The sequence below is a fragment of the Loxodonta africana genome, chromosome 2 (genome assembly GCF_030014295.1).
Source record: "Loxodonta africana isolate mLoxAfr1 chromosome 2, mLoxAfr1.hap2, whole genome shotgun sequence".
In the NCBI taxonomy this organism is placed as follows: Eukaryota; Metazoa; Chordata; class Mammalia; order Proboscidea; family Elephantidae; genus Loxodonta; species Loxodonta africana.
In genome coordinates, this window is record NC_087343.1 from 229,841,987 (window position 1) to 229,859,427 (window position 17,441).

The 17,441-nt window shown below is 52.5% G+C and overlaps 2 protein-coding genes across 11 annotated transcripts in view; one reads left to right on the forward strand and one right to left on the reverse strand.

The window, feature by feature from the left end:
- C2H1orf35 (chromosome 2 C1orf35 homolog) lies at nucleotides 1-7,059 on the forward strand. Of its 10 annotated transcripts, none has more exons than XR_010321089.1 (7): nucleotides 1-347; nucleotides 453-498; nucleotides 628-710; nucleotides 965-1,078; nucleotides 1,260-1,345; nucleotides 2,596-3,351; nucleotides 4,109-4,221. XR_010321089.1 is itself a non-coding variant. In XM_064279640.1 (7 exons), exons 1-7 carry the CDS (start codon nucleotides 103-105, stop codon nucleotides 4,222-4,224), a joined length of 870 nt encoding a protein of 289 aa, XP_064135710.1. In that variant the 5' UTR covers nucleotides 1-102; the 3' UTR covers nucleotides 4,225-7,059. The 10 variants fall into 10 exon arrangements, 8 of the variants coding, with proteins under 8 accessions (XP_064135710.1, XP_064135713.1, XP_064135712.1 ...); XR_010321088.1 differs by having other exon boundaries at nucleotides 4,064-4,173; XM_064279640.1 differs by having other exon boundaries at nucleotides 2,596-2,730; nucleotides 4,064-7,059.
- Nucleotides 6,757-17,441, reverse strand: part of ARF1 (ADP ribosylation factor 1) — a 24,525-nt gene continuing 13,840 nt past the window's right edge. The window contains exons 2-5 of the mRNA XM_003421194.4: nucleotides 10,070-10,255; nucleotides 9,579-9,689; nucleotides 8,621-8,745; nucleotides 6,757-8,315 (exon numbers count right to left, since the gene is read on the reverse strand). Coding sequence (XP_003421242.1) covers nucleotides 8,154-8,315; nucleotides 8,621-8,745; nucleotides 9,579-9,689; nucleotides 10,070-10,217 — 546 coding nt within the window. The 5' untranslated portion in view covers nucleotides 10,218-10,255 and the 3' untranslated portion in view covers nucleotides 6,757-8,153. The remainder of the gene's footprint in view (nucleotides 8,316-8,620; nucleotides 8,746-9,578; nucleotides 9,690-10,069; nucleotides 10,256-17,441) is intronic.

Below are 17,441 nucleotides of genomic sequence, written 5' to 3' on the forward strand. Positions count from 1 at the left end.
CGAGCGCAGGCTGGGCGGCCTTGGACTTGGCCTGGGGCTTGGAGGGACTGGCCGAGCGCGGACCTCTCTGTCCTCCCGTCGCCCGCAGCAGCCGCCGGCACCATGTTCGGCTCCAGTCGAGGCGGCGTCCGCGGCGGCCAGGACCAGTTCAACTGGGAAGACGTGAAAACCGACAAGCAGCGGGAGAACTACCTGGGGAACTCGCTGATGGCCCCCGTGGGCCGGTGGCAGAAGGGCCGGGACCTCACCTGGTACGCCAAGGACCGCGCCGGCCCGGTGGGGCTGAGCCGCGAGGAGGAGCTGGCGGCCGTGCGGCAGGCGGAGCAGGAGGCCCTCATGGCAGCCCTGTGAGTGGCCGTGCGGGCCGAGGGTGCAGGCGCCCCGAGGGCTGGGAGGCCCGGGGTGGGGTGGGGGACCGGCCCCTCCTGAAGCGTGCCTTGGCCCCGTTGCAGAGGCTACAAGAATGTGAAGAAACAGCCCACAGGCCTGAGCAAGGAGGTAACGGGCCGAGGGGCCCTGGGCCGAGGGAGGTTCGGGCAGTGTCGGGTCTGAGGTCGGCAGGGTGGCCTGGGCGGGGTGGGAGGCGGCTCTGGGGCCTGCGAGGACCTTGCCTTTCTCTCCCCACAGGACTTTGTCGAGATCTGTAAGCGGGAAGGAGCAGACCCTGAGGACAAGGGTGTGGACCGGCTCCTGGGGCTGGGGAGCTCCAGGTGCGGGGGCAGGGGTGAACTCTTAGGGGTCCTCCTGGCGACGGGGTCTGTCAGGACTGGGACTTGCAGATTAAGGACCTGAGGGAGATGTCAGGGATCCGCAAGTCCCAGAGAAATCGAGGGCAGGGCTCCTCCCCGTGGGCCCTGCCAGGTGCCCAGGTGAAGCAAGTGCAGCAGGGCTGCAGGGCCTCCTGACTGGGGCGCAGCTCGGCCTTCTTCCCACAGACGCATTCCCTCCTCGTGTGTTCTTACAGTGGCTCCGCCGGCCGAGTGGTGTTGTCCAGAGAAGACAAGGAGGCTGCCAAGCTGGGGCTGTCGGTGTTCACAGTAATGTCCCCTCCCCCAGAACACACCAGGAGCCCATGCTGGCAAGATGGGAGGGGCCTGGCTTCCCCTGGTGCTGTGGGCCTGAGGCAGGGTCCTCTCCTCTCTGGGGGCATTCCCAGTCTCCTGACTTGAGAAACCTGGGCTTGGATGGCCTGGAAGCATCTCAGGGTTGTCCAGGCCTTCTCCTGGGTCCTCACCTGTGGCACTGGCTTCCCTTGGCAGCACCAACGAGTGGAGAGCAGTGGGGCAGAGATCTCCCCAGCCTCAGCCAGAAAGAAGCTGCACTCTGAGGAGAAGGCGGAGCCGTGGTAAGGGCCTCGCTTACGCAGGGTCCACAGGCAGCATACCCACACTGCGGGATGCTGGGTTTAATTTCATACTTAAAATTTAATTTTAAGAATTTCCGTATTCGGGGCCAGGCCACTTTAAGCCACACCCCAGAGGCTCCAGAGCAGAAGTTTGAGTAGCACAGAATTGAAGTTTCTCTTCGCACATCTGGTTGCTAGGAAATTCTGAGCCAGACGGACAGGCTGCCTGCTTGCGGTAGGGTGGAGGACGTGGCTTTTGCCCCTTCCCATGTTTTCTCGTTTCCTCCTATTTTGTCATCTTGGGAACCCTCTGAGTTGTTCCCAGATGAGAAGGTCAAGTTGCAGGCATACTCAGTGTGGTCCTGGAACGGCCCTCCAGCTCCAGCAGAGTCAGGTGGCCACTCTGGCATGAGGGCCGAGGCTGAGTCCTGGCCAGGGAGGGCCCGTGCACCCAGCCTAGAGGTGAGAAAGGGCCCATAGGTCCGGCAAGGAGTCGTGTGTGGCAGCAAGATGCTCAGAGTCCATGTAGAGAGTGCAGTGGAGACAGGCTGAAGGCAGGTTTGAGGCCAGGTGGTAGTGAAGGCCCTGTACTGCCAGGCTGCACTCTGGTGCCTGCTGTGTGCCAGGCATTGCCGGGCCTGGCTGCACAGGGTGGTCAGCAGACCTGCACTCAGGCAGCTTGGAAGGGGGGCTGGGTGTGTGTGGGATGCGGAGTTGGGTGAGGGTGCCCAGGGCTATACTTAGTGGGCCAGTGTACTGTGCCATGACGGGTATGTTCCTGCCTGCACTGTCTACAGTGGAGCTGCTGTTCATGGAGACCTGAGAACTTGAAATGTGGCCGGTATGACCAAGGCACTGAATTTCTCATTGCTTTCACTTAGTTGGAAACCCTGGTGGCGTAGTGGTTAAGTGCTACAGCTGCTAACCAAAGGGTTGGAATTCAAATCCGCCAGGCGCTCTTTGGAAACTCTATGGTGTAGTTCTACTCTGTCCTATAGGGTCGCTATGAGTCGGAATCAACTGGACGGCACTGGGTTTGGTTCACTTAGTTAATTTAAATCAAAGTAGCCACACATGGGCAGTGGTTAACTTTGTGGACAGCACAGGTGTAGGCCCTTCTCCCTGTGGCAGCCCTGTTCTGGAGGGCCCTGTCTCACCCACTGCTGTTCACCGGGCCCCCTCCCGCCTGGCACAGAGCAGAGCTGTGGAAGCAAGGGCTAGGGCTGAGGGGTCTTGTGCCCCTCTTGCAGCTCTGAGAGCCACAAGAAAAGCAAGAAAGAAAAGAAGAAGAAGAAGAAAAAGAAGAAACACAAGAAAGAGAAGAAGAAAGAAAAGCACCACAAGACAGAGGTGGCTGCTTCCTCCATGTCCCCGTCTCCTGCTAGGTAGGCCCAGCTGTCAGCAGAGGTCTTGTGAGGGGTGGGGGGCCCCTAGAACAAGGGTCAGGCTGCAAAGGATGGGGTCGTGGCATGCCCACAGTCACACGGCAGCATGGAGACCTTCTTTGTGCCTGAGGGCCACATGGTGCCCACAGTGGTCGGCACAGACACCATCTTCTCGCAGCCTGACTGGGCCGAGGGTCCGGCTGTGCCTGGGAGCTGCATGGTGCCCACAGCAGTCAGCACAGGCATCTTCTCCCAGCCTGGCTGGGCCGAGGGTTTGGTGGACTGGTTGCTGTGCTGGCCCTGGTGCACAGCCCCTCACCGGGCCATCCCCTGGCCCTCCCCTAGGCACAGCCGCCAGCATGACTCAGGTTCCTCGGCTAGCGACCACTCCTCCCCCTGCTGCAAAAGGAGGAAGTGGGGACATGGCGTATGCAGCGGGAGGAGCCCCCAGGCCCGGAGACGGCATGATACAGACTGACGCGTGAGCCGAGTGCAGCTGCTGACTGACCGCCCTGGGCCCCAAGGCCCGCCTCAGCCCACTCACTGCTTGGCTGTGACTGTGACAAGTGGGCTCCTGGTGGACACCTCTTCACCACCACAGGGAAACGCCTCTCCTCTGGGGTGAGGCTGGAGCCAACCCTTCCCCTTGGAATGGCACAGCCCCATTTCAGCCTGGGGAGCGGAGGGTGGAAGAGGCTTGCTTTGTGAGTCACATCAAGGTTTTGGGATTGCGATCTGATGAGCGAGTCTATCCAGGCCAGGGCAACCCTGAGTCCAGCAGGTTCTGAGGGGCTCAGGAGCCCTGTCCCCACCGCTGGCCTTGCTGTGATGGCCCAGGCCTGCCCAGGTGACCAGCCTGTCCCAGATCCCCTGGCAGACCATACTCCCTCCTCTGGCCTCTGCCCTCCACAGCGGCTCCCAGGTCTCCCAAGTTTGCTGTAGCAAGTACAGTTACTATTTTCCTTTACCTGGGTTTCCTTTTGGTTTAAATAAATTTATTTTAAAAAAAGGTATGCATTGCAGTGAATGGGAGGCTGGTATCCCATGTGATTAAGAGTGGCCATGTGAAGATGTTACTAGCTAGCTGCTGCCTGTGGGTCCTGTACTGAGACTCCATTAAGAGGGGTGAGCAGCACCAAGGTGGGACTGTCCAAAGGGCGAACTGGTGCTAGCACCCTGCCCTGGCATTCCTTGTAGGTCTGGGTGGCCCCTTGCTCCCAGACCTTTGACTCCACGTGTTAAGATGCGGGATTGGGCCGAGGCAGTGATTCTCATGTCTTAGAACTTTTTATGAACCCCCCCAGTAGTTGAGGGATTTGGTGTCTCCACCCAGAAGCCCCTGATGCAACCTGGAATGGGTCCTTCCTGCCCACCACAGAGGGACCCGCTCAGCTGGAAGCAGGAGTTCATCGGAAGTTGAGAAAGCACCTACTATCCGTCAGGCACCATGCTGGGAATACTGTTTCGAACAAGACGGAGTTAAGAGACCGGTGAGACCAGTGACAGACAACGCTGAACGCTGTGGAGAAAAGGTGGTCTCCAGGCAGCAGGCCTAGCCAGGCCGTGGAGGACAGGTGCTGGGTACGGGGTGGACCCGAGGGCTCACTCCCGTAGCCACAGTGGTCTGCCTTATCACCCTCCCCTCCAGGACACCTCTGCTCCCTGTTGCCATTAAGGAGCCTCCTGACCCTACAAGTCCCAGTTCAAGTCCCCCCAAGGCAGGTGGCTGGGTACTGGCTCCCTCTACCTGTGTGGCTGGCTCATGTCATGGGGCACAGTGTGGCACCAAGCCTGTCCTCTAGCCCAGCCGGCAGGGGTAGAAACAGGGCCAAGCTGAAGTTGGCCCTGGGGTGGAGGCTGGGTACCCTCTTCAGGACTTTGGACCCAACAACCTGAGGCTGCCAGGTTGGCCCCCAACCTCAAAGACCATCTGACGAGACTTCTGAGCTCTGGCTGTCAGTCAGCTCCCTTCTTCCATGGCCCGCCATCTGCTTTGGTGCACCTGGTAAGGCCTTGTGCCTGGCCACAGGCTGGCAAGGACGCACAGGGCTCAGGTCAGTACTGTGCTTGGGAGGCCTGTCACCAGCGCTGCTCAGTGACATCCGTGGGCCCTTCTTCCACAAACCTATAAAAACTTATGACTGCATTGGTATAAAAACAACTGCAATCCAGGCTGCATTTGTTATATATGTATTTTTGCTTCTGATTTTAAAAGAAACAAACATCTTTGTGGGCTCCACGATTGTCAGGAGCCTGAAACCCTGAGCCCACTCTGCTCACCCACCGGGCTCACTGTCAGTGGTGCCTGGGTGGGGTGCCCCCAGATCCACCCGGTCAGATGGTTCCACCGAGCTGCGTGATGTTGAGTGGGCCCTCACCCACCCTCTGCATGCCCAACCCCTTGCAGGTCTCTCACCTCAGGGGGGTCTCCTGCAGTGCTGAGGGCCCATGTGAAGTTGAACCAGCACCGTGGGGACCACACAGCCTGTGACAAGGACCAGGAGGGCAATGAATGTCCAGGGTGGGGCCCTGACCACTGCTGCCGCCCCCAACCAAGTCGTCGACAGGCCTGGCTCTGGACCCTGAGCCGGTTACCAAGGGAGCCCAGCCAACCTGGGGCTGCGGGAAGGCATTCTTGTGCCTCCCGTGGCAGAACCTCTCAGGAGCCTGGCATAACCCTTGGCCCGGCCTGCTTCCCTTGCAGAGCTTTGACAGGGCGCCCCCTAGTCCCTCCTCTGCCTGCCCATTCTTTGGTTAGTGATCAGGCTTCTGGGTGAAGTATGAGACGCCCAGACAGGGTAGGGCAGTGACCCCTAGAATGACCTCTGAGGTTTTAGGTCTGTCCCAAGATGGCAGCCCTGCAGGGAAAGGCATACAGCCCCACTGCAGGGACAGATGTCCCATCTGGACAGCCCCAGCACAGCAATGGCCTGTGCCCCTGGGTCTTGAAGGAGCCATCCTTCAACAGCACAGCTGGCCAGGGTCATAACAGGCACATATTCTGATTGTCCAGCAGAGGGCACTCTGCTGAGGGCAGACACACCTGCCAGGCCCCGGAACCTGCTTATTCATCAGGCCAGAGTTGGGATGCTTCCACACTAAGGAAAGGCACCTTCCAGCTGGCTGTGGCAGCCAAGGCTCTACAAGTATCAGGGGGATCAGGACCTGGGGCCCAGAGAGCCACTCCCTTGGCCCCACTGGGCACTCACAGCAGCCAGGACAGCGGCTGAGGAACAAAGGTTCCCAGAGGCGAGGATGCTACTACTACTTGGGGCTGGGAACAGGGCTGGACTGGTTAAGAAAGGGATCCACTGCTCAGGGTGTAGGAGGGAGGGGGAAAAAGCAGGGTGGACCCGACAAGGACAGAGGGTTCCCTGGCTGCAGGCTTGACCTCCAGGCCTTGCTCTGCCAGGTTGGCTCAGCAGATGGTCAGGAATCCTCCTCCTCCCAGACTCCTCTCCCTCTCAGGCAGCCACAGGACCCCAGCCCACTCCCTGCCCTAGCTGCGGCTCCATCCTCCCCCCAGACGAGCCGCCTAGCCTTAGCACTTGCCTGGCACCCACGGATTTGCCACCATCACATCTCACAGGGCCACACCTGCTTGTTCACACTGTCTTGGGATGTGCCAGTGTTGGGAGGCACCTCACTGAATGAGCAGCAGCCATGGCAGGATGCTGAGAGCCACTGTAGTGACCCCATGCCCTGCTCTGCCCTGGAAATCCACTCAGCCCTGTGGATGCCAGAAATCTTGCCCTCATGTGCACACCTGCTGAGATCTAACCCGGGGTAGTGATGAGGAAAGGTCCAGAGGAGCTCAGAGGTCAGGGGTGCGGTGGGATGCAGGGCTGGCAGGGCTCCGCAGGGAGTACAGGCGGAGATGGTGAGGGGAAGGTTCAGAGGTCTGTGGTCCTCTGTATTTTTAACCTGAAAAAAGGCTTTTCGTGGATCCTGCTCTCTCTCTAGGAGCAGTGTGCCAGGGACTGAGCAGCTGGCAGGTAGCAGCACTGAAGCACTGAAAAGCTCATGAAATAGTTAAGAGATTTTATTCTAATAGCTATAATTACAGTGCTTGTTTGTCGAAATGAAAACTGAAAACAAGTATACAAAACAGTTGATTACTAATTGTGTATTGAAAGCAGTAAGAGGTTCCACGACACCAAATAAACCAGTTCTGAGGGTTTTCCCCCCCGAGATAAAGTTTAACAGCTCCAGCTTCTTCAGTGTTTATCAAAATACAAAAAAAAAAGTATAGAGGTCGTCTTTTCTTGCTGGCAAATCTGACCCTTGCAGGATGAGGGAGTGGAAGCTACTTCACACATGTACAGACAGGGGTGCTCCAACGGGCTGTGCGCTCTAGGTGGAATACTCCCAGCTCACATGCGCTCCTTTGGAGGCCCAATGCCCCAGGAGTCTGCTGCTCTGGCCAAGGTGTCTGAGTAAGCGCTGGGAGTTAACTGGGGCTCTCTGCTCTGATAAGTGGTCACACAAAAGCACCACACGCCTGATCAAAAATAAAAGGTTGGTGGTTCCTTGCTTTCTTCTACATTGAGAGCCAAAAGGCTGCTGCCCATGCCACGGCCAGCTGCACAGGCTCCTGCTACGGGCCCTTTGAGTGGCCATGGGAGTGGCCCAGCCTGATGGAGCATAGGGCTCAGCGGCCCCACACAGGGCTCAGATGGTGCTCAGATGGTGGCCTGGGCCAAGCACAGCCTCAAAGCTTGTTTCCTAGGTAGCCGTGTGAGCACAAGTACAAGCACAAACTCTTATGAAATACAGGATGATCCAAAGACAAAGCGTAATTACGGGGTCTCCACTGTGACCATGCAGAATTGATCGTGGGGTTGTTCCTGTCACCTTCTCTCACATTCCCAAAGGGAAACACAGACGATCAGATGGACCAGTACTCAGGTTACTGTCAAACCTGCACTCGGCATATTTCTCCCTTCTGTGTGTTCAAGTGTTCTTTTATTTTTAGCTACTTTAAAAAATGCACTGAGTTCGGGTTAAAAACCAACCACCCAAATGAATCTCGACACAGGTCTCGGGCCAAGAGAGGGCACTTGGCTCTTGTAGCACAGTAACCCCTGGGAGCCCAGGGCCAGTGTGTGGAAATCCCTTCTCAGTACTGAACAGTAAGTTGATTTTTCTTTTTTACAATAAAAAAAGCTGCGTAATATTGCATAGGAGTACCAGAAACTGCCTCACTGGAAACAAAAACTATTTACATTAAATAAAAAACCTGTTTGCAGGCTGCATCTGCCACATTTACAGCATGGTGCATACACACTGTGACCAAACCCCTGGAGACAGATTCTGGCACTCGACACCACAGAGCCGCACAGTTTGCCACATGAGAGTAAAGCAGAGGGCGGAGAGAGGGAGGAGGAGGGAGAGGAGGCAGAGGGAGGAGGGCAGGTCTCGGCTCATTTCTGGTTTCGGAGCTGATTGGACAACCAGTCCAGTCCTTCATAAAGCCCGTCTCCACTGGTGGCACAGGTGGCCTGAATGTACCAGTTTCTGTGGCGCAGGGAGTGTAATCCCAGTTTATCTGTGATCTCAGCGGCGTTCATGGCATTGGGAAGGTCCTGGGGGAAAAGATGACACAACAGGGGTCTGGGTGAACAGGCAGGGCCTGCAGGGGGTGGCCAGCCCCAGCCAGCTCTCAACTGGGGAAGAGATGCAGCCTGCACACTCCACCCTGAGCCCACCACACACATAAAGCATTTGCTACCAGTCACATCCTGGGCCAAGTCCCTGGGCCTCGGGTTCTTCCCAAGCCCAGAGCCCACCCTTGGCCAACCATGCTGCATCACTGATGCGGCCAGACCCCCCCCATCTCTGCAGGGTTTCTGTGTCTGCTGCAGAGGGGCGTGCCCAGGCAGGTGCCTACCTGCTTGTTAGCGAACACTAATAAGACAGCATCCCTAAGCTCATCTTCTGCCAACATCCTCATGAGCTCTTCACGGGCCTCGTTCACACGCTCCCGGTCATTGCTGTCAACCACAAAGATCAAACCTACAAAGCAAGCGGGCAGCACTGCAAGTGGCTGAAAACCGACCCCACCCAGCTGCAGGCAATGTGACCTGATAACGTGACTTCTGAAAGCAAAACAAATGGGCTGTCTTGGGGCTGAGGGCTTGGTTTTCGTGGGCCACCTAGCATCTAAGACAATGGGACTCGCTGGAGGGGAGGTACGGGCACCCTGACTGCTGCCTGTGCTGGAAGGGTCCTTAATTAATGTGACCACCCCCTCAGGGCTGCTCCTACCTGGGCTGTCCGTTCTCTGGACCGCACAAGGAGGCCTCCAGGAGGCAGCCCCCCGCACCCCCCGACCCCAATTTCTAAAAAGGCAGCAGCACCTTCTGATGGTAGGAGGCACAGCACAGGCAGTCAGCAAATAAGGAGCAGGCCAGGGTCGTCCTGGGGCCCTCGTGGGACTCTGGTTGAGGGGGCATGGGTCTGAGTGGCTGCCTGACAGATCAGTCTAAGTCCCAACAGTGGGACTCTCAGAGCAGTAATTAATAGAATGTGAGCCATTTACCCTGGATGCCCATTTTCTCATCTGTGAAATCAGGAAGACAGCACCAGCCCCACTAGGGCTGTTCTGGGTGCTACGTGAGATCAACCATTACAGCACTGAGCACGGGGGCCTGTGAAGGTGTTCATATACATATACACGTGGGCTGTAATAATTAAAAACAAAACAAAACTTTTCTCAGGACTATTTGAATTCCAGCCGGTTGGGAAACTGCACACCTACCAGGTTTCACCTTTAAAGGAGCGTGTGCTGTGTGCACCGTGTGCCTCTGGGCTCAGAGGCCCTGCTGGACTGGGCCCCAGCTGCTTACCTTGTGTGTTCTGGAAGTAGTGGCGCCACAGGGGCCGGATCTTATCCTGGCCACCCACGTCCCACACGGTGAAGCTGATGTTTTTGTACTCAACAGTTTCCACATTGAAACCTGAGAGAAGCAAGAGATTGAAGGTGAGCGTCTTCTCTGCCCTCAACTATGCTTGGCTGGAGCTCCTGCGAGGTTAGAAGTCCCTCCTCTGAACAAGAGATGCCCCTCTGCTCCCAGAGGGTCACTGAAGAGGGGCTGGCAGAATGCCCTGGGGTGGCCCCGTGGACTGAGTGGCAGCAGCCATGGGGTCCTTGCTGTTCCCACACTCCCCTCAAAAAGGTTCCTTCCCTCCGCTTCCAATTCCTGCCTTCAACGGCGGCACCTCCTGAGCTTGCTTTTAACAGGGCCCTGGCTCTCTCCTGCGGCCCCTCTCCTGGAACCGTCACTGGGCCCAGGCCTCCCAGAACCTGCCCCTGCCAGATGAAAGGACAGGCTCTTACCTATAGTGGGAATAGTGGTTACTATCTCGCCAAGCTTCAGTTTGTAGAGGATAGTAGTCTTTCCTGCGGCATCCAGGCCAACCATGAGAATGCGCATTTCTTTTTTGCCGAACAGGCCCTTGAAAAGGTTAGCGAAAATATTCCCCATGCCTGCAGACTGCTGAGATCAACACTGGCCAGAGACACCTGAAAAGACAAGATTTTCCACAGGTTTCTGTCTCTGTGCTGCCCCACTGTCGGCACCAGGGAAGCCATTCAGAGACCACCCACCCACCCAAGGATGTGTTCACAATTGTCACCTCTTTGTAAAGCTCACAGCTCAGGCAATTATGCGATTCTGTTCCTAGGCAACAGAAAAATGAATCCTGCATATGAAGCTACTCAAAGTGAACTGCCCCCGAATCAACCTTGGAAATGTTAAGAAAACAAGGCTGAACTTTTGATGAATCAGAATTTTACGCAGCTGCTAGAACTCCTTCATTTTACATAGAATTACCTCAGAAAATAATTTCCCAAAGCCAGGGTACAGGAAGGCCCAGAATTATTCCCCGATTCCTAAGTTCTAAGTATGACTCACACCTGAAACACACACTTGAAGATGAGATGTTTACCATTTGAAAACTGTTGCTTTCAAATGAATGCTGGATTTTCTCTACAATCTAAAAGACATTTTCCAGGCCAGAAAGAACAATTCAAAAGAGCTCTGTCTATCAGGGACCCCACCCTGACGCAGGAGTGGAGTGGAGTTACTCTGTTGCACAAAACGGAAGCCTGCAGCGCTGGGACCTCGGGATTCAGTAAGAGAAGTCAACTTTCACTAAAGTGCTGGAGCTGGGCCATTAGGCTTGCAGGTAGGGCCTCCCAGGCTCCCCCCATAGCACACCAAGGCAGTGGTCTACGCACGCAGATCCCACTCCTGCACATGACCCCACTCACCGCAGCCTGGGCCCCATCCCAGCTGGCAAGGGCAGTGGCCCCAGAACGTCTCTGTTCTAGGAAGGCAGAGGAAGCTGTAAGGCACTGCAGGGCATGAAGTCCACAGGGTAAACGCAAGAGGTGGGGTGGCATTCATGCCAGTAGAGGGAGTCTCCATTGTCACATTCCTGCCAGCTGAGGCTAGGCTACAGCCACCCCTGGAATCACACTGCTCAGGTGGGCTCCTCATGGGCAGCAGCAGGTTTACGCAGAACAAGCGCTGCTCATCCGGTCCTCACTGCTGTTGCTGGTTCCACCCAGCACAGCAGAAACTCAAGGGCCACTGATCCCCATCAGCTACCACCACCCGTGTCAGAGACCAGGCTCAAAACTTGCAGGAAGGGTCACTGCCACCTGGGGAAAGCTGGCCTTGTTGGGGGGAAGGAGTCACCAAGTCCCAAAAGCCTCATGCTCTGGACACTGAAGTGCCTGGCCGTTCTGTGGGCACTTTCAACCTTCAACTGTTTTGTTTTGCTCCCTTCACCCCCCAAACAGGAGCTTTAGGAAAAAAATCATCACTTTTTCAAATGCTGAATGCTTAAAACATTTGGGATTTTAACCACCTACTAGAGTAAAACCAAACAATGAAATACTATGCAGCTGTAAAAAAAGTGGGAGTTTTTCTTTATATATTGGTTTAGAAAACTAACCAATATATATTAAGTTAAAAAAAGTAAGGTGAAAAACAGTGTAACAAGCCTTCCTTTAAAGCACTACTAGTACTGAACTGCCTGTGGACAGAGGCACTCTGGAGGGCTGTTCATCTGAAGCTAGTAGTTGCAGGGGCTGGGGGAGATGGGTAGATCCGAGACCAAGTAGGAAGGAGACTTCTCACTGGATGCTTTTTCCCTTTTGAAATAATTTCAAACCTCTCTCTTCAGCCTTTCCTGATGGACACTGCTGGAGATGACAGGCCAGACATCTAGATCACTGTCCCTCAGTCTGGGCCATCCGACATTCCCTGTGACGGGCTGCCGGCGATGTGTCTCAGGAATACCCAGGGCTGCTGTGCTCGCCTCACTGTACCATGTGTGGTGTGGTATTCAGGTTTTTTTCAATCCTGGCTTTCGCCCTTGATAACTTGGTAACGGTGATGTTTGCCGTGTGTCTTCGTTGTGAAGGCTGCCACATGGTGACTTTCTACTTAGCCATTCCTCCTACAGTCAGTAGTCAGCATTCTGCTGTACAGACACAGCCCTTTCCTTCCTTCCACCATTCACTTACTGGTTCACTGCTATCAGCAAGGACCTGTGAGCTCCCATTGCATGCAGTCAATGGGCTACAGTCAGTCAGTGGGCCTCCCGATGGGGGGGGCACCAGTGGTCCACACTCAGCCAGTTGAGCCCCTGCCAGCTGGTTTCAGTGCCCTATTGACAGTTTTTATTCTTTTTTGGTTTTGGACCATATTACCTGTTAAAATTAAATGAACTTTAAAATTTAGAAAGATCTTCATGGCAACATTCCCTTTTCTGGAGACAGTCAATTTTCCTAAAAGATTAAAAATTCTTTATGAAAAACAGGGCAGAGTGAGCATATAAATTTATCTCAGCTCACTCCTGATATCGGTATCAATAAAGAATTAAGATGTAGAAAGCCACAAGGACAGAGAAAAAGGGAAGGGAGGCAAATTTTGGAAAATGACACTTGACTAGGCAGAGAAAGCTAGAACCTAACTCCCTGTAGAGAGGGAGTCCCAACTGAGACGCAGGCTGAGAGCTCCTGGAAACCTTGGAACTTGGGGAACTTATTACACCAGGCCTGAAGATGAAAGAAGGGGATGAAAAGGGAGCTGGGCTGGAACTCTGGGTAGGGTAATCCTGCTTCTTCCTCAGCCCTGCAGGAGCTGGAAGGAACCCTCTTGGAGCCGCTGAATCAGAGAAGCTCAGACCCGGGCATTTGAAGCAGAGAGGAGGAGTGTGTGAGGGAGATGCTATACCAGAAACAGAGGGACACAGTGCATATCAATATATCAGAGAGCCATGAGCCCCCCATTTGGCTTCCAGAACGACGACAGTGAGCCATGCGTGCCCCTGCAGGCTTCTGCACACGAGAAACCAAAGGCCTGAGAGAAAGAGCAGCATTTGGAAGCGCCTAAACAGCAGAGCCCACCCACCTCCACACACTGTCTACCTTTAAAAAGTCACCAACATAAGAGACCAAGACAAACATACAAAAAGGAATTTGGAGGGAGGCAAATAAAACAAGAAAAACCTCGCAGAAATCAAATAACCAAAACAAAAAATTCAATCAAAGCGCAAAAGATGAAGCCTCTCAGAAAGGAGAAAAAAGACCCCCTCCAAGGCACACTATGAATTCTAGAACACCAGGGGCCAAAAGATCTTAAAAGCACTCAGAGATTAGAGGACAAAATAAGCAATGCTTTCAAAATTCTGAGAATATGACCCTTCAACTTTTAATTCTACATCCAGCCAAAGTATCAATTAAGTGTAAGGACAGAATAAATTTCAGAACTGCAAAGCCTCAAAATGTTTGCCTCTAAAGCACTCCTTCCTCATGAGGCTACCCCAAGGAACACAAGCAAGGGCACTCCATCACAGGAGCAGGTAAGGGTGACAGGAGAGGGGACCACCAGGCCACGCTGGAGCAGAGGGATGGAGGTCTTCAGGAGAAAGGAACACACTACCTACGTGCTTTCAACGTGGGCTCTGGCAATCCTGGGGAGTTTGGGGAAAACTAATGACAGTTACATAAAAAAAAATAACCACCAAAAAACCCAAGGATGAAAACGGACAAAAACAGAGATTACTTCAAAATTTACTCCAGCAAGTCATTACTTGTTCAGCAGTAAACAGTATTTATACAGTCGTAATGACATTAGTAATTACCGGGATATTGGGAGGCTGAGGTAAGAATGTGTGGTATAAAGGGCCAATCTTCACTGTTCAATGAAGTCTAAACTTGATAAATTAAGAAATAACAGTATAAGCATGTTAATTTAGAAATAGTAAAGCTACAGGTAAGCCATGGAAGGAACTTTCCCTAGGAAGCAAGATAAGGGGTTGAGAGAGGCTACACAGAGGACTGCTATATACATGTTTTGTGTCAGCTCTGAAGTATTACGCTCATAAAAATCAACACAAAAACCCCTCACCAACCTCCACATCAGACAAGACATAAAATTCCCCCACGTAAACAGAGTCCAGTTGTAGGAACTACGGGCTGGATTCCTGCCACTACATGCGGTTAAAACGTAGCATGTGTGGTTAAAACCACGTGTGGTCTGTCCTTCGCAGTACCACCAAATGATATACCCAACATCCAACTCTGGGCCACGCTGTGTGCCTGGCCTGCCTCACAGCATCTGCAGGCAGCCAAGTTTGCAACTACCACAGTGGTCCAAGCCCTACCCCCTCACCACACACATTTCTATCTGTTTAAAAAACATTTTTTATTTATATATACTTTCATATATATATTTCAAGCAACATATTGGAGCCCAAAAAGGGGAAAATAGCTCACGAATCTGGTGGCAGGCTCAGGATCTGGATGAGCAGAGTCTTAGGTTTAAGACACTGCCACACAAACTGTTTGGTCTCTCCCACTCAGCACGCCCTTCTGTAGACGCAGGCCAAGCTGGTCAGCACTTTCTGCCTCAACATATTCCAACATCCTCATGGGGCCCTGGACCTGGGCTAGAAGTTCTGGCAAGCCCCTAGAGCCTCTTTTCCCTTGCTGTGAAACGGAAGTGCAAACCATTCCTCACTGTTTACTGCTCTGTACTAGGTACAAACCTAACGCCATACAGGCAGTAGGGTCAAAGTTCCCCAGTGACAACCGTGGCTGCTTCTGTGGCCTCTCTGCACAAGCTCTAGCTTGCTGCACAGTGCCCAGCCCGGGTGCTATTTCACCCTTTCCTCCACACACTTCGCTTCAAACCTGTTTTTCAGGTTCATCTGGAATATCCTGTGTATTAGCAAGCAGCGAAAACCCTGACTTTTCCAGAAGAGCCTGTCAGGCTAGGCAGGCATCCCGTCCAACTCACTTATTAACTTAGAGGGGACAAGAAGAGTAACAGTTAACAGCTTGTTCCTGTTTCCTGATATCTAGAGTTCCCACCAGGCTGTTTCCCACACTGGCAGTGTCCTGTGATCTCAAGATCTGATCAGGTTAAGGTCTTTACCTTTGGCAGGGTCTAGCCTGAGAAGAAAGGTGACACCCTTTAGGGACAATTTTTTTCCCTCTCTTTGTTCAGGACCAGAGAACAACGACAAAGGTGGCTTTGGAATTAAAGCAAAGAACACTACAGTGAAACTTGTGAGAGCCATAACTTGACAGGATTGCCTTGTTTTCCTGGGTCTCGCAAGTTTTCTACCTTTGACAGGGTGCAGCCTTACCACTTTTCCATCCCTCTCCAATAGTGGAAAATGTTTGAGTTTTCCTTTTCTGACAGGTTCGTGCCTTTCACGGGTTCCAGCTTTTGCAGGTTTTACTGTGTATGCTCAACTCGGTGAGCTACATGCTCTCGTGTGAAAGGGACTGACTGACAAGGGTAGTAGTTGAGGTCAACGGGTGTCACTGGGGAAGAAGCAAACCACCTGCTTTCTGAATAGGGTGCCAACAAACTGGCAACAGGCTTAGGAAAAAAACTCTAGCTTTGTGAGTTTACACCAGTTTCACCTGAATAAAGGAATCCAATAGAACTGGTTTAGCTGCTGAGAAATGTACCTGTGACCCAAGTAAACCTGTGACCTCCACCTGCACCACCTGCTACAATTATACCGTCTCTTAACAAGTCTCACAGAGGTTTCAGGACAAGGAAGAGACAGAGCCCTCGTCTAAATTTAGAATTGTACATCTCGCCTCCTCAGAAAGAATACATTCAAGTAGAAAGTTTATTACAATTTCTCCAAAACTGTTAAAGCTGGCTTATTAAATAGAATCTCTAACAATATCAAGATAACCTCAACTGTCAGGCATCATCAGAAAGAGATACCACCGACCTAGAGCACAGAGCACAGGAAATAAAAACTAAACTAATGTGACTGATGGAGGCAAAAAATCTCTGCCAATTACCGGATGGGCTGCTTGTCAACTGGGACTCACAGGACATTACCTGCCTGAATGAAAAATGATGGATAAGATCAAAGCTTTTTTTTTATTGAGGAATAAATCACATACAGTAAAATACAGTCAATAGTCCATAATTTCAGTTTTAACATCTAACTAAAGGAAAATTACAGTAACAAAGTAAAGATTTTCCTGAGGAACTATACATTACAGAAATTTTTCTTCAAGGGTTTTTTGAAAGAGCAGCTGCCTTCAAGCACGCACACGTGCTTGGACTATTAACTGCTGGAAGCCTAACTCAGCTCCAATACATAAAATAAAAACACGGATGTTAACTTTCAAGGGGCAGTGCTCTACCTTCATATGGGACGCGGTCACATAACCTGCCACAAACTGCTTTCTGTGTATCAACATCGGACCCTGATACGTAGGAAAACCAATGTACGGGCCATTGCCAGGTGGCTCTACCTGCCCGCCAACGTTCCTTTTCTGGAGCTCTGACACGTTTCTTCAATGAGCTACTGTGTTACATTTTGTCACTACTCCATAAAAATTAGTCTGAGAGGAAAAGGGAATGACCCAATACTAGTGATCAGAATATACTTCACTCAAGCCTCACACAATTGTGCCAAAAGTCTCAAATCAATAAGCGCTAAGAAGGGAGCGTATTCTACCTGAGACTCTCAATGGATTTAAGCTGACTAACCATTCAATTATGAAGAAAAAGAAGAAAACCAAGGAAGTGTGAAAGCACTCTACAGACGTTATCATCCTAGCCCACACCTAAAAAAGGCAAGTTCTCAGGAGGTATTTTTGTTTTCACGATATTATTCCAGAGCATGCCTCTATGCTGGGATCCTATACATCCTTCAGAAAGAGGGCTGCTGTCCAGAAGGAAGGGAGCGGAGCTCCAGAGATCCCCAAACCCAGCACCCTTACTCTTAACTGATGGCACTGAAGACATCTGCCTCCTCCCACAGCTTCTTGCCCCTGGGGAGTTCCAGGAAAGGCATCACCTCTCAGGCTGGACTCCTAGGGGAGGAATCCATCAAACACTTCAGACTGCTCTTTGCCAGCTTAAGATTGAAGGCAAGGCATCACCTCTCAGGCTGGACTCCTAGGGGAGGAATCCATCAAACACTTCAGACTGCTCTTTGCCAGCTTAAGATTGAAGGCAGAGTCTTTAAATGAGTGCGTGAACTGACATCTGGAAACAAGTTTCCTTCATGAGATTATAGTCCATAAATATAATCTTGGACATTGCCGAAACAGAACAAGTACACACCAAACACCAAGTGCCCAGTGTACGAATCTGCATAACTGGAGGCACTTTAACGTACCTCCAAAATAATCCAACTAACCATTCACT